The 15,897-nt window shown below is 38.7% G+C and overlaps 1 protein-coding gene across 1 annotated transcript in view; it reads left to right on the forward strand.

Annotated features, from left to right (window-relative positions):
• The window catches only part of LACE1 (lactation elevated 1), a 236,386-nt gene that overhangs the window by 59,549 nt on the left and 160,940 nt on the right, over nt 1-15,897 (forward strand). The window contains exons 3-5 of the mRNA XM_011975943.1: nt 755-806; nt 9,440-9,541; nt 10,475-10,605. Coding sequence (XP_011831333.1) covers nt 755-806; nt 9,440-9,541; nt 10,475-10,605 — 285 coding nt within the window. The remainder of the gene's footprint in view (nt 1-754; nt 807-9,439; nt 9,542-10,474; nt 10,606-15,897) is intronic.

Genomic DNA, 15,897 nt, shown 5'->3' on the forward strand with positions numbered 1-15,897 from the left:
TAAATACATTCGTAATGTCATGCAACTATCACTGCCATTTATCTCCAGAACTCCTTTCATCTTGTAAAACTGAAACTCGGAACCCATTAAACAATAATTCCCCATTCCTTCCTCCCTCCAGCCCCTGGCAACCTCTTTTTCTACCTTTTTCTAATTGAGACGGGGTCTTGCTCTGTTGTCCAGGCTGCAGTACAGTGGTGTGAACACAGGTCACTGTAGCCTTGACCTCCTGGGTTCAAGCAGTCCTCTAACTTCAGTCCCCTGAGTAACTGGGACCACAAGTACATGCCACCACATCTGGCTAATTCTTTTTAACTACTTGCAGAGATGAGGTCTCCCTATATTGTCCAGGCTGGTCTTGAACTCTTGGGCTCAAGTGATCCTCCCACCTCAGCCTCCCAGAGTGCTCAGATTAGAGGTGTGAGCCACAGCGCCTGACTTCTACTTTCTGTCTCTTTAATTTTTCGCTCTTCTAAGTACCTCATGTAAGTGGAGTGATAGTATTTGTCTTTTTGTGACTGGTTTATGTCACCTAGCATAATGTCCTCAATGTTCATTCATGTATATGTTAGAGTTTTTTCCCTTTTTAAGGCTGCATAATATTTCAGTTTTATACATTTTTACATCAAGTTTTTTCTTATTGTATATAATAGTCCCTCTTGGTTGTGTATATACGACAGTTAGGAAGACTCTGTATATGATTATATTTAATTATTTGCATGGTAGAGATTTATAATTTGTTCTTAATTTGCAGCTTTTTTCAAGGAGCAAACCTCCCAGGGGCCTGTATGTTTATGGAGATGTTGGTAAGTGTGTTAAAATAAGTTTTGGGTGGGCAAAACAGAAAGTTTCTCAGCTTTTGCTCAGGGATAATTTCTATTTCTATTCCTCAATCTATTACCAGCAAGGGAAGAGGATGAGGCAGGGTAAGGCAGGGAGAGAAGAAAGGGGAGAGAGGGCAGTATCTCAGCTTTTACTTTACTTCTCTTAGGATACGGCTATAGTCTAGGGCAGAATTAGTCACCATGTTAGGGTGCAAACATTATTTAATGTATAACGTAATTAATCTCAGGGAAGGAAATCATCTACAGTAGGTTATTAGACAAATCAGGATTCCATGACTCATTAACTCAGCTTAATACTTTTTAAAAAAATAAGCTGTTCTTTTTTACTTTTAATTTCCAGTAATATTTCTAGTCATAACCTAAGCACTAAGATGAATAATTTAGTCGTTATTATCTTTAATGTAGTTGATAGTAGATACTCTTAATGCATAAGTGGTAACATTTCCTTGGTCTCCCAGTTGTAGACATTGGGCAGAAAGACTCACATTTTGATGGAAACCTTCTGAGTCGTCACTTCTTTCCAGGTTTTCCTAATCATGTAGTGTCTTGCTTATGAAGTCTTCCCTGACCTCATTCTTACTGAAATATTCGGTTTTGTGGTTTCTATTTTCTTCAAACAAATCCTTTTCTCTTAGTCTTAAACCTCTGCTTGGCCACCCTCAGTCATTGATATCATGAAGGGGTTTCTACTTGGCTTTATTGCCTCCTTGCTTTCAATTATTTCTTTCGTGTCTTTTTAAATTTTTAAATTTTATTTTTTTCTAATCCCTCAGTTTACTGTCAATCAATTATTTCTTCTACTGGCATACTCAAAACTCACATTCACATGTAACAAGGTCAGTTTTGTACTAGACTAATATTCACACTCTAGGCTCCCCTATAGCCACGACACATTTGCATTATGAGGGAGTAATAGCAGGGAATATTAGTAACATTTTTAGGAAAAGAAAAAAAAAGGGCATTGAATAAGTAGTTTTTTTGTTTATTTGTTTTTGAGACGGAGTCTTGCTCTGTCACCCAGGCTGGTGTGGTGGCATGATCTCGGCTCACTGCAAGCTCTGCCTCCCGGGTTCACGCCATTCTCCTACCTCAGCCTCCCAAGTACCTGGGACTACAGGTGCCTGCCACCACATCCGGCTAATTTTTTGTGTTTTTAGTAGAGATGGAGTTTCACCGTGTTAGCCGGGATGGTCTCGATCTCCTGACCTTGTGATCCGCCGTCCTCAGCCTTCCAAAGTGCTGGGATTACAGGCGTGAGCCATGGTGCCTGGCCGAATAAGTAGTTTTAATGCCTTAAAGATAAAACTGTTCCTTTCTAAACTGTTCTTTCTTTTTCTAATTTGTTTACTAATGCCTTGCATTGAATATCCGTTTTATATTTCCAGATTTAGCTAATCTAATAAAAGAGAATAATTTAGTTCACAAAAGTGAACATTAGAGATTGCCCCTTAAAATTCCTTAAGTTCTTGAAATTACAAAAAAGAAGCTCAAACTATTCTTTTTCTTAGTTCATTGGCTAATTGGTACTTTTGAGACCAATGTATACTTACTTCTTATTTAGAAAGCAATTTATAATAGACACTTGATCAATTTTATGTTCCTGCACCTTTGGGCACCATTAAAGATTCTCATCCTGTTGTCAGGGCTCATTCTCTGCCTCCTGAGAACATTTACTTCCAGTACCTTCACTTTCATATTAAGTCATTGCTAAAATCAACAACTTTGTTCCTCCTGTTACCTTAACCAGCTGACCATAAATGGAGATGGTTGATAAAGCACAACTGCTTCCACTTCTGTAAAAGGACTTTTTTTTTAAACCCTATGAACGTTGTTGGATTTTAGTTTAGAAAATACAGCCATATGGTAACTAACTGAAGGGAAGCACATTACAAGTTATTCATCTGAGTGTTTGAAAGCAATAGAAAAGATGTGATAGTACGGGATGTTCATATAGTTTGGGTGTGTGGCAACCTTTGTTTGGAAACATCCTTATAATATAGAGAGGGGAAGAGAAAGGAATTCTGAAATGGGAAGTGAGATGAACATTTTGGTGGCTATAGTAAGTTTAGTTCAGACCACTTATAAAATAGGTAATCTGCCAGGCATGATGGCTCATACCTGTAATCCCAGCACTTTGGGAGGCCGAGGTGGGTGGATTGCTTGAGCCCAGGAGTTCAAGACCAGCCTGGGCAACATGGCAAAACTCTGTCTCCACAAAAAATACAAAAATTAGCCTGGCATGGTGGCATGTGCCTATAGTCCCAAGTACTCCAGAGGCTGAGGTAGAAGGATCACTTGAGCCTGGGAGGTCAAGGCTGCAGTGAGCCATGATTATGCCACTGCACTCCAGTCTGGGCAACAGAGTGAGACCCCCATCTCAAAAATGAAATAAAATAGGTAATAAAAGATGAAGTTTTCATCTGGGGGGCTCTCTGGGAGAATAGCCTCAAAATGCCACCATAAGCTCTTATTCTTTATTCTTTTCCTTTTTTGGACTTGGGAAACAGGTACTAACTTTTAAGAAGGCTGGCCATGGTGGCTCATGCCTGTAATATCAGCACTTTGGGAGGCTGAGGTAGGATAATTTCTTAAGACCAGAAGTTTGAGACTAGCCTGGACAACAAGGTGAGACCCCGTCTCTACAAAAAAATTAAAAAATTAGCTGAGCATGGTGGTGTGTGCCTGTAGTTCCAGGTACTCAGTAGGATGTGGTGGGAGGATCACTTGAGCCTGGGAGGTCAAGGTTGCAGTGAGTTGAGATTGCACCACTGCACTCCAGTCTGGGCTACAGAGTAAGACCCTATCTTAAAAATAGATAAATAAATAAATTGGGCTAGGTGCAGTGGCCTACGCCTATAATCCCAGCAACTTTGGGAGGCTGAGCAGGGCGGATCATTGAGGTCAGGAGTTTCAGACCAGCCTGGCCAAAATGGCGAAACCCTGTCTCTACTAAAAATACAAAAATTAGCCTGGCATGGTGGTGGGTGCCTGTAGTCACAGCTACTCAGGAGACTGAGGCAGAAGAATTGCTTGAACCCGGGAGGTAGAGGTTACAGTGAGCTGAGATCGCACCACTGCACTCCAGCCTGGGCAACAGAGCAAGACTGTCTCAAAATAAATAAATAAATACATGAATAAATAAAATAAAATAAAAATAAAATAAAAATAAATAAACATGCTTGAGCTTAGGATTTCGAGACCAGCCTGGGCAACATAGTGAGACCTCCTCTCTTATGTTTTTTTTTTTAAGAAAAATTTAAATAAATAATTTTTAAGGAGACTTCATGGGATAGAGAATACCTACCTGGTAGCACTCCCTTCCCACTTTTCATTCTTGCACTCTATTTGGGCTTTGTCCTGCTCACTTCACCTCTTTCTTCACAGATGTGTTGAGAGGATTGACCCAGGTGGAACCTAAATCCTAGGAACTGCAGTAGGGTTGATGTATGAGTTGGAGGGATTATTATCATGGTTCAATCTTGAAATGAATTATTTTTGTTGTAAAATGTTTATCACATCTCATGTAGAAGCCAAAAGCTGTGGTAGTAGTATTTTGTGGCTTCATTCATACCCAACAGCTGACTTTCTCACAACAGAGCCTCAGCTCTTGACCAGCCGACTGCGGTGGTGATGGCAGGGTTAATGAATTCTCTGGTACACTAGAAGAGAATAAAAGTACATTTTGCTTATCAGCCCCTTTTCTGCTGCCTCCTGGTTTCACCTCACATGTTTCACATTGACACAGATTCTAATTTCACCAGTTGAAAGGTAGGCTGGTTTTAAGGTTAGGAGTTAGGAAGCATAGTTCTCCCTGGCTTGGATGCAGGGATACATGTGCCTACTACACACCTCAGCTGTATTATAGAACCTATTGCTCCTGTGCTACAAACCTGTACAGCGTGTTACTCTATTGAATACTGTAGGCAGTTGTAACACTATGGTATTTGTTTATTTACACATATCTAAACAGAGAAGGTGCAGTAATAATACAGTATAATAGATAAAATATGGGATGCCTGTTTGACTATGAACGAGTCAGTGAGTGAGTGGTGAATGAATATGAAGGCTGAGGACATTTCTGTATGCTACTTTATACAAGATGTTATCAGTGCTGTGTACTTGAGCTACATGAAATTTATTTAAAAAAAATTAATTGTGCTTCCATGTTAGGATAGCTATGACATCACTAAGTGATAGAAATTTTTCAGCTTCTTCATAATCTTTTGGGACCACCATTGGATATGTGGTCCATGGTTGACCAAAATGTCATTATATGCGTTACTGTTTATAGAAATGCAGTTGATTTTTTGATGACCTTGTATCCTATGATCTTGCTAAATTTAATTATTAACTCTAGTGGTGATTTGGTAGATTCTTTAGGATTTTTTTTTTTGTGTATATACAATTAGGTTATCTGCCAATAAACACAATTTTACTTCTTTAAAGTTTTATGCATTTTATTTCTTTTTGCTGCCTCCTTGCACCCGCTAGGACTCCCAGTACAATGTTGAATAGAGGTAGTGAGTGTAGACATCCTTTTCTGTGTCAAATTGGAGGAGAGAAGTGTTCAGTCTTTTACAAATAAGCATATTAACTGTATGTTTTAAAAAATGTATTCAATCGTTTTTATTATGGTAAAACACATAACATAAAATTTTCCCTTTTAAACATTTCCAGCATATAATTCAGTATCATTAAGTCTGTTCACATTGTTGTACAACTATTACCACCATCCATTTTCAGAACATGAGTGTAGACATCCTTGCCTTTGTCAAATTGTAGGGGAGAAGTGTTCAGTCTTTTACCGTTAAGCATATTAACTATAGGTTTTAAAAAATATATTCAATTGTTTTTATTATGGTAAAACACATTACATAAAATTTACCCTTTTAAACATTTTCAGTGTGTGATTCAGTAGCATTAAGTCTGTTCATATTGTTGTACAACTATTACCACCATCCATCTTCAGAACATTTTTATCTTCCCAAACTGAAACTCTGTGTCCATTAAACAACAACTTCCTATTCTACCTCTCTCCCACATTTTCCACATCCCACCCTCTGACTCCCCTGGCCTGGCAACCACCATTCTACTTTCTGTCTTTATGAATTTGATTATTCTTCAATACCTTATATAAATGGAATCATACAATATTTTTCCTTTTGGGTCTGGATTATTTTACTTAGCAAAATATCTTCAAGATTCATCCATATTATTGCACATTGCATATGAGTTGGATTCCTTTTTAAGGCTGAATAATATACTTGGTATTCATGGGGGATTGGTTTCAGGATCCCCTTGGATACCAAAATTTGAGAATGCTCAAGTCCCTTATGTAAAATGGTGTAGCCTTTGCATATAAACTTTGTGTGTTGTCCTGTATACTTTAAATCCTCTAGATTACTTATAACAATGTAAGTGGTACATAAATGCTATAATAGTTGTTATACTGTATTGTTTTTTGTTTATATTATGAGGATAGGATGATTATTACTATTTTGAAGCAGAATCTCGCTCTGTCACCCAGGTCCTGAAGTGTAGTGGCATGATCTCAGCACACTGCATCCTCCACCTTCTGGGCTGAAGTGATCATCCTGCCTCAGCTTTTTGAATAGCTGGGACTACAGGCATGCACCACAATGCCCAGCTAATTTTTATATTTTTTTGTAGAGATGGGATTTTGCCATGTCACCCAGGCTGGTCTCAATCTCCTGGACTCAATTAATCTGCCTGCCTTGGACTCCCAAATTGCTGGGATTATAGGCGTAAGCCAATCCACCTGTTCTTTATTTTTTATTTTAAAAATAATTTTGATCCACTGTTGGTTGAATCCGGGGATGTGGAAACTAGATACAGAGGGCCAACTGTATCATTTTATGTATATACCACTTTTTGTTTGTCCATTCATCCATTAATGGATGTTTGGGTTGTTCTATCTTTTGACTATTGTGAATAATTCTGCTGTAAATATTGAGGTGTAAGTGTTTGTTTGAATCCCTGCTTTCAGTTGTTTTGTGCATATACTCAGAAGTGGAATTGCTGGATCCTATGGTCACACTATGTTTAGTTATTTAATTTTTTGGACACAAAGTCTCTCTCTGTTGCCCAGGCTGGAGTGCAGTAGCACGATCATAGCTCACTGCAACCTTGAACTCCTGGGCTCAAGCAATCCTCCCATTTCAGCCTCCCGAGTAGCTGGGACTACAGGCATGCACCACCAAACCTGGCTAATATTTTAAATTTTTAGTAGAGATGAGATCTTGCTATGTTGCCCAGGCTGGTCTTCTTGAACTCCTAGTCTCAAGCAATTCTCCCTCCTAGGCCTCCCAAAGTGCTGAAATTATAGGTGTGAACCACTGCACTTGGCCTGTGTTTAATTTTTTGAAGAACTGTCATAGTGTTTTCCACAGTGACAGTACCATTGTTATGCTCACTAGCAATGCACAGGTTCCAATTTTTATACATCCTTGCTAACACTTGTTATTTTCTGTTTCTTTTTTTTTAATAGTCGTTCTAATGTAAGTAAAGTGGTATCTTGTAGTTTTGATTTGCTTTACCCTAATGATTAATTAATGTATTTTTGGTTAGATAATTCATGACTTTATTCTGAATCTATAAGTATACTACACTGCATGCAGCAGAATTTGAAACTTTGTTAACTTTTCTGGGTAAATATAATTACTTAAAATCTACTGCTAATCACTATATCAAGAGATACCGTACTGAATATTTTTGTAATGAATGACTTGCCATCAAAATGACTTCTTCATAAAAAAATGTTTGGTGGATTGTTTTTTCATATACAAAAGCACTCTGACATTCAAATGGCATGGGCCCAGTGTCATCTTGTGGCATGGAGGAAACCCAAAAGATAAGATTTAGATCTTCTTACTTTCTGAAGTGCCTTTGGATTCTATTAATTGCGAAGGAATTACTAGACAAGAAGTAATCTTGTGGTGGTGGGAGACGAGGAAGTAGGGAGGATGTGAGACTGGACCAGCACGTGCTGGTCTGGCTTACTGAGGAATGCCAGGTACAAACTGAGCTTGGGCCCCTGACCCGAATGCCCTAGGCTTCCTGAGAGGGGATAAGACATTTTATGCTACCTGCATTAAATTCTCAGGCTGTTGGATATTCAATTACAGTAGTTTCCCCTTATTCATAGAGGATAGTTCCAGTGGATGCCTGTAACCTCACATAGTCCTGAACCCTATGTTTTTGTTTTTGTTTTTGTTTTTGTTTTTAAGATGGAGTCTCTCTCTTGTCGCCCAGGCTGGAGTGCAGTGGTGCCATCTCACTGCAACCTCCGCATCCCAGGTTCAAGCTATTCTCCTGCCTCAGCCTCCTGAGTAGCTGGGATTACAGGTGCCCACCACCATGCCCGGCTAATTTTCGTACTGTTAGTAGAGACAGGGTTTTGCCATGTTGGCCAGGCTGGTCTCGAACTCCTGACCTTATGTGATCTGCCCATCTTGGCCTCCCAAAGTGCTGGGATTACAGGCGTGAGCCACCGCGCCCAACTTATATATACTATGTTTTTAACAGAGAAGGCCACTAAGTGACCAATGGTAGGGTAGTGAATACAGTGTGGATATGCCAGACAAAGGGATGATTTATGTCCTGGGTGGAATGGAATGGGATGGCATGAGGTCTCTTCATGCTACTCAGGAGAGCTGCATAATTTAATTCTTGAGGATTGTTTGTTTTTGGAGTTTTCCATTTAATATCTTTAGACTATGATTGATTGTGGGCCTTGAGTAACTGAATTCTCAGATAAGAGTATTCTACTCTACTGATTCGATTGTAGTCATTAAAAGTTTTAGTGTTGAAAATTAGATAATTTAATTATAAGGATTGACTGTATCAGAATTTCCTCAAGTAGGTTTTATTTTGAGAGATCTATATTCTCAGCTTTTAAAAAATGGAAGTGTTAAAATTGGCAATTCTCTAGCTCTAATCTACATATATGATTCATGTTCAATATTTATGTTAGATACTAATCTTTATATTTCCTCTTTCTTCTCTTTTCTTTCTTCTTTTTTTTTTTTTTTTTTGAGTTGGGGGTCTTGCTATGTTTCCCAGGCTGGTCTTGAATCCTTGGGCTCAGACAATCCTCCCATCTTGGCCTCCCAAAGTGCTGGGATAATAGGCATGAGCCACTGTGCCCAGCCTCTTCTCTTATTTTTCATTTTTGAATTTCCCTGTAGTGCCTAAAACAGTTCCTCATGCATAGTAATGACCCAATAAATTTTTAATTATTTATTTTATTTATGCTAGTGTCTTTTGGAAGAGAAGACTGTAAATCTTGCCAGTTTATGAACATAGTTTTCAGGGGGAAATAGCCCCTGTAATGTTAAGTAATTGTTGTGTTTCCTATAAACAGGATTTTAACAGAAAAGAGTAATCTCAGCATTTTATTTTTAGCTAGTTTAACATACAAAGTAAGCTCCCCCTTCTAAAGAAGTGACATAGTCTTCAGCTTCCCAGTGGAAGAGTACGGTTTCATTATCTCAAAGCTAATGAACAATCTTTACAGCAATCAGTACATACTATTTAATAGTATTCTTATTTTTGTTTTTGTTTTTGTTTTTAAGGTACAGGAAAAACAATGGTGATGGACATGTTTTATGCTTATGTGGAAATGAAGAGGAAAAAACGGGTTCATTTTCATGGTTTCATGCTAGATGTGCACAAAAGTAAGCAATGATCTGAAAGAAGTTTTTTTCAGTGGGGAAACACTACAGAATGGTTTTCTTGATTGAATGAACATATACTCTTTTTAAAAATTAGATTTTTGCTTTCAGTAAGATTTTATTTGGTTCCATTTGTTTTGTGCTATGTTGAAACAGTCAGTAATGTGTCCAGAATTGGTCCTTAAGACTAATTTAATACTTTCAAATCAGAGAACAGAGATTACTATATGAAGCTCAGGCGTTTTCTGTTTCTACTAAGGGCCAATAAAAAATGTTAAAAATGCACCTGTTTAAATAAGTGATTCTTGATTAGGTCCTTTACTCTGTGTTACCTTAGCATGTAGGCATTCAGTTTGAGTAAGCATAGAAGCTTTATTGCTTTCCTAGTGATCTTATGTTATTCCAGTTTTGCACGATTTGTTTACCAGTTGCACTGTAACCTCCCCAGAGCAGGAATCATGTGATTTTTTCCTCTAATACTTGCAGCATTTAGTACACACATAATGAATGAAGTGGACTGGCCTTAGTGTATTAGGCTAGAGATAAGGACACAATCTGATTGCATATGCTAGACATAATATACACTACTTGGGCAGGATCATATCCTCTGCTCTCATCCCTGAAATACACGACTAAGGTGGATGTGTTGATGCATCTAGTCACTTGTCTATTACCTTGTAATTTCTGAAATGATTGAAGAGTAGAAATGGAATGACCTTGAAGTTTCCTTACAACTATAAGAACACAATAATATTTGAACAACTTATTTTGAAGTACAGAAAATGCAAACAGTTTCAATGATCAAATTTGATTTTACATGAAATTTAAACTTAATTTTATGTCCATACTAAAGTTTCATTTAGAGATTTTTAAAATGTTATAATTGTCTAAAATACACTAATGTATTTCATCTGTGTTTAATTTCATTCATTTAAGGAATACATCGCCTTAAACAGAGTTTGCCAAAAAGGAAACCAGGATTCATGGCTAAATCATATGACCCAATAGCGCCTATAGCTGAAGAAATCAGTGAAGAAGCATGTCTCCTATGTTTCGATGAATTTCAGGTAAAGTAGAGATTTTTCATAGATATAGAATGTTATACTGAATGAGGTATGAAGATTTAAATTTTGCTCTTGATTTTATCATTGTTTTATAAGGTGATTTGACACATTATCTCCTATTGCTTCAGTTTTACTATCTAGTTCAGGAGCTGGCAAATCACAACCTGCACAGCCGCACAGGGCAAATCTGACCTGCCTGTTTTTTTATGGTTAGTGAGAAAAGAAGAGTGTATACATGCATACATACACACACACACACACGCACACACACACACATGCACACACACATATTTTAAGAGACAGGGTCCTGCTCTGTTACCCAGGCCCAGGCTGGAGTGCAGTGGCATAATCATAGCTCATTATAACCTCAAACTCCTGGGTTCAGCCTCCTGCCTCAGCTTCCTGAGTAGCTGGAACTGTTGGCTCATACACCATACCTAGCAAATTTTTAAAAACAATTTTGTAGACATTAGGTCTTACTATGTTTCCCAGGCTGGTTTCAAATCCTGGCCTCAAGTGATCCTCCAGCTTCAGCCTCCCAAAGTGCTGAAATTACAGTCATGAGCCATGACACCCAGCCAAGTTTTTGTAATTTTAAAGGTAGTTGAAAGAAGAAGAAGAAGAAGAAAAAGAAGAAAGTACAACAGAGACCCTATATGGCTTGCAAAGCCTAAAATATTTACTATTCAGTCTTTTATAGAAAAAGTCTGCCCACCTCTAAATTTTGGTCGATGATTGTACATCTCCCCTACACCACAAAGATAATCTAATTATCATAAAACAATGTCTTTAAAGATGTTTTAGTATTTTTTAAAAATGTTATATAAAGAACAAGTGATTCATCTCGTTGAAGCCTCACAACATACGTATCTGTGATAAAGGGAGGGAATTGCCTTAGTTGAACTTTCAAAGTTCCTCTTAGTTTTAGGATTGTCTGAAATTATGTATTTAAATTGGTAGTGAGTTATTTCCTGTTCTTCTGTGTTTTATAATCTGGATTAGTGGGGAGATGATATGGCCAAGATGCTTTTATCCCAAAGCATGCATGATTGGTCTCCTTTAGCAACCGGTACACATAGCTAACAATAGTCTAGATTTATGATGGAAGGGAAAGAATTTTCACCAGCAATGCTGTTACACTAATCCATTTAGGGAAGAGAGATCTTTGCTTCTTTCTTCCTTCAGTCATATTAAGACAGACTGGACTCACCTTTGTATTTAGAACTGCAAAGGTCTTCCAAGGAAAGGCTTTATGGAAAAGAACAGATGCTCTCCTTGTCGTTCAGAAGAGGCATACTAATCACATCAATGTTTTGCAGGAAAAGAGCCTCACTGAGTTGTTTGAAAAAGCACTGACTTAACAGTTATGCTGCTTTCAAGAATAAAAGTCACTGATGAATCAATAGCGGCCATTTCTCTTGATTTTTCCATTACTTGCCTTTTAACCAAAATATCTCTAAATAAAACTGAACTGGCATAGTTACAATTTTGATTAAGGTATTGAAGTTAAATTTTTAGAGAGGTGTATTAATACCTAGCCTTTGTAAAATGATCCGTAGTTTACAATGTGTTTTTACATCCTTATCTTATTTAATTCTGCAAAATAGTTGATATCTCCACATGGAAATGAGAAATCTAAAGGCATTAGAATTTCCTACGTATCATGTAAAAATCATTACCTTTAACTTTAAAAATGTAGATTTCAAAACTTTCAGAAAAATGATTGGCTTTTTTACTTTTATGTTTATTTTTTTTTGAGATGGAGTTTTGCTCTTGTTGCCTAGACTGAAGTACAATGGCGTGATCTCGGCTCACTGTAACTTCTGCCTCCTAGGTCAAGTGATTCTCCTGCCTCAGCCTCCTGAGTAGCTGGGATTGCAGGTGTGCACCACCATGCCCGGATAATTTTTTTGTATTTTTAGTAGAGACGGATTTCACCATGTTGTCCAGGCTGGTCACGAACTCCTGACCTCAGGTGATCCACCCGCCTCGGCCTCCCAGAGTGCTGGGATTACAGGTGTGAGCCACCACACCTGGCCTGATTGGCATGTTTTTATGGCATAAGCGTTATTGGAAGGCAAGACTAAGAAGGTTAGGATGCTATGAAAATCTGACTGTGCAAAGCATGTGATCCTAAAGAAGATACACAGCAAGCAGGGCAACTTGCCCAGTTGGTGCAGCAGACACAGTGTCTGGGGCTCATGATACTTTTAGGGATCAAGAAAACATTTTAATTTCTTTTAAAATTTGAGGACATAAATGAATATATCAATAATGACTCCAGCCTGTATCTGTCTATTCTGTATTATATTTGTCCTTATACCAACATAGTCGTAATGTTTTTTTATTTGAGGATGGGGCTCATGAAAGTAAAAGTTCCTAGGGCTTACAGGAGTCATAATGCCACCTTAATGGTGAAGTCCTACCAGAAACCTGCCTGGTTGTGCTGACATACTCCATTGGGTTCAGATTTCAAAAGGTTGATATGTTAGAAAGAAGGAAACAAAAACAACTGTCAGGACACTATCGTTCCAAATGAACTGAGTCTTGCAAAGAAATGCAGGCCACAGAAAGGATTTTTCAGATTACAGATTGAGTATAAGAGAGATCCAGGGGAAACAGGCTCTTATAAAATGCTGCTTGCTGATGAAGAGAAAGCAGATGTTATAGAGATCCCTGTTATTGCCTGCCCTGTCCAAATTGCTTTGATATTTATTCATTCATTGACTCATGCATCTCAGTTGCCTTGAAGGCCTTTATTCCATATCACAGGACAGGGCCCTATCTGTCCCACAGCTAAATGGACCATGCCTGGACAGCTGATCTATAAGTAGTTAATCCACAATCTTCTCAGCAACCTTGGACTTGTATGGTGTGGCTTGGCAAATGGGCCAGTCTTAGCCCCTCTCTAATGAATTTGAATTAAATGGCACAGAGGGAAGCTCTTCTTACTAATGAAACAGAAACAAAGAAATATAGAAAGTAATTGAATCACTTTAAGGGAAAGAGCACTAGAGCACTCCCTAGACAGCTGCTGAGCTCTCCATAGCAACCTCCAATTCCAAGCCAAACCCCATAAGGTGCCATCAGTATTGTCGCTATCCTGGAGTTTCAAGTAAATCTTTTTTCTTCAGCCCGATCTCCGGTGCCTATTTCTTACAAATAGTCTTGATGAGAATAGAACTATTCAAGTCGTATTTTGCTCCTATCTGCTGTGAAGATGTATTTCCCTGTGATCGGTAAAAGATAACATAAACATTGGTAAGAAGTACTGTGAGGAAATGTCACTTTCCTTAATATGAAATCTGTTACCTCCAGTGGAAAGAGAATTAACTGATGAGCTAAAGCCCAGGAAGAGAAAGATGAGGTATCTGCTAGGATGCTTTTGGCCACAGGAAACAGAAAACCCAAATTAAAAGGGCTTGTACTCCAATGGGGAAATACTCTGTTATATAAGGTAGTGTCATTTTCCTTGCTCAAACCCTTCTACTTCCTCTCTAACCTTGTCTCCTACAGGTTCAGTCTCACTCATTGCTCCCTACCTTCTTCATAGATTCAATCCTATTTTCTTCATAGGTTAAGGAACTGCAGTTAGTAGTTGGGTATTATGCCAACTACTTATTTCCCGCAGGGCTCTGAAGAAAACATGCACAGAGATGACAAAACAAGACAATACCAAATTGATTGCTTTCATTTGATCCCAAATTTTAGTGTAGCATGTTTGTTTTTTTTCCCCTCCATTCCCAATTATTGCATAATATAGCATTCTTGTATGTTAAGAGTTGACAGTATGGGAGACCCTATTCCCCTGAGCAAGTTTGACCTGAATATCCTAGAATGCAAAATGTTAATAGTCTTGCTCTTTTATTTCCTTTACAATTCCAACTTGAATCTTGGAGATTACTACTGCATTCAAGAAAAGACCGATATCTGCATATACCCAGTATTAGAAGAGCCAGAGAAAATGAAAATATAAGGGCAAGAGTGTGCCCCCTAAGGGAAGAAGTGATCTCTGCTAGTTTCAGTATCCTGAACTGTCTTCTTCAGGTCTTAAAGAAGTTTCTCCAATACACCAAAATTAGATGATCACAAGTCCAAATCTCTACTTATCCCCCTTCCCTAAAACTCAAGAGGGTGAAATATACTCCAAAATGTTGCTGCGCCAGCACTCTGATCCCCACCAACCACACAATTTATAACGAACAAGCAGAGCCTTTGCACTGGGCATTCTTTCTGCACAGAGTGGTCCCTCTGTTCTGAGAGCCCCCAGCTAAATTGGGGTTCCAGCACCAGAGCGGCTGGCAACCTTGCCCTAACAGGAAATTCAGGGAGCTGGATATAGGTGTTTACAGCTTGCCTTTCACAGGAAACTTCTTTCACCTGGAGAACGGCCTGATGCCTGGTTGTCTGACCCATGACCAAGGAGTCCCTCACACAGGAAGCTTGTTTATACTGGCATATGCCTTTGTGGCTCTTGTCTGACTTATGTCCAGTTTATGCCGTCTGACCATTGCTTTGGCACTGGGAGCCTGATGTTGTGTTCTTCCTGGCATCCCAGGAAAATCCTGGCCTGGGGCAGACCCTGGTTCTTCAGAGGGAAGGTGCAAGTCAATACACCACTACAATAGAAAATAAGTTCAAAGACTGATTATTACGGATGCTGGGCAGGGAGGGAGCAATGAGTCAGAAGGCCAGTCCTTCGTCCCTGGTCACAGGAGGCAGTAATGAAGAGTCAGGCAGAAAGAGAGTATGGCAACTAGCAGCATGCATGTATATGTGTATTTTATATATATGTAGGAATAGGATGTGGCTAACTATGCTTGTGAGCAAAAGCCTAAATGGTTCGTTTAAAGTAAAGGAAGCAACAGGAAAAGTGAGGAGCCCCATCTTGTAAGCAAGAGCTATGCCTCTAAGCTCTTATCTCTGGCCACAGGCTTAAGCCATTGGGTTCTACTTTTAATGCCTAGGCAGCAACTGGTGCTGTGGGGTTTCCCTCACACCCTTACATATTCCTAAGAGCAACTCCCTCATTTCTTCTTGTCTTTGCTCAGTTACATCCTTAACAAGGCCCATTTTAATACCCTATTTGAAATTGCAGCTTACCATTGACCTCCACACTTCTGATGCCCCTTTCCCACCTTTTTTCCCATATCATATATCACCTTTTAACATATTATATGTAATTTACTTATTTATTATGTTTATTATTTATCTGTATTCCCAGAATGTAAACTTGAATGCATGAATCTTTATTAATTGATGCATCTCAGGTTTCTAGAACAGTGTCTGGGCCGG

Source organism: Mandrillus leucophaeus, unplaced genomic scaffold, assembly GCF_000951045.1.
Source record: "Mandrillus leucophaeus isolate KB7577 unplaced genomic scaffold, Mleu.le_1.0 Scaffold160, whole genome shotgun sequence".
NCBI lineage: Eukaryota > Metazoa > Chordata > Mammalia > Primates > Cercopithecidae > Mandrillus > Mandrillus leucophaeus.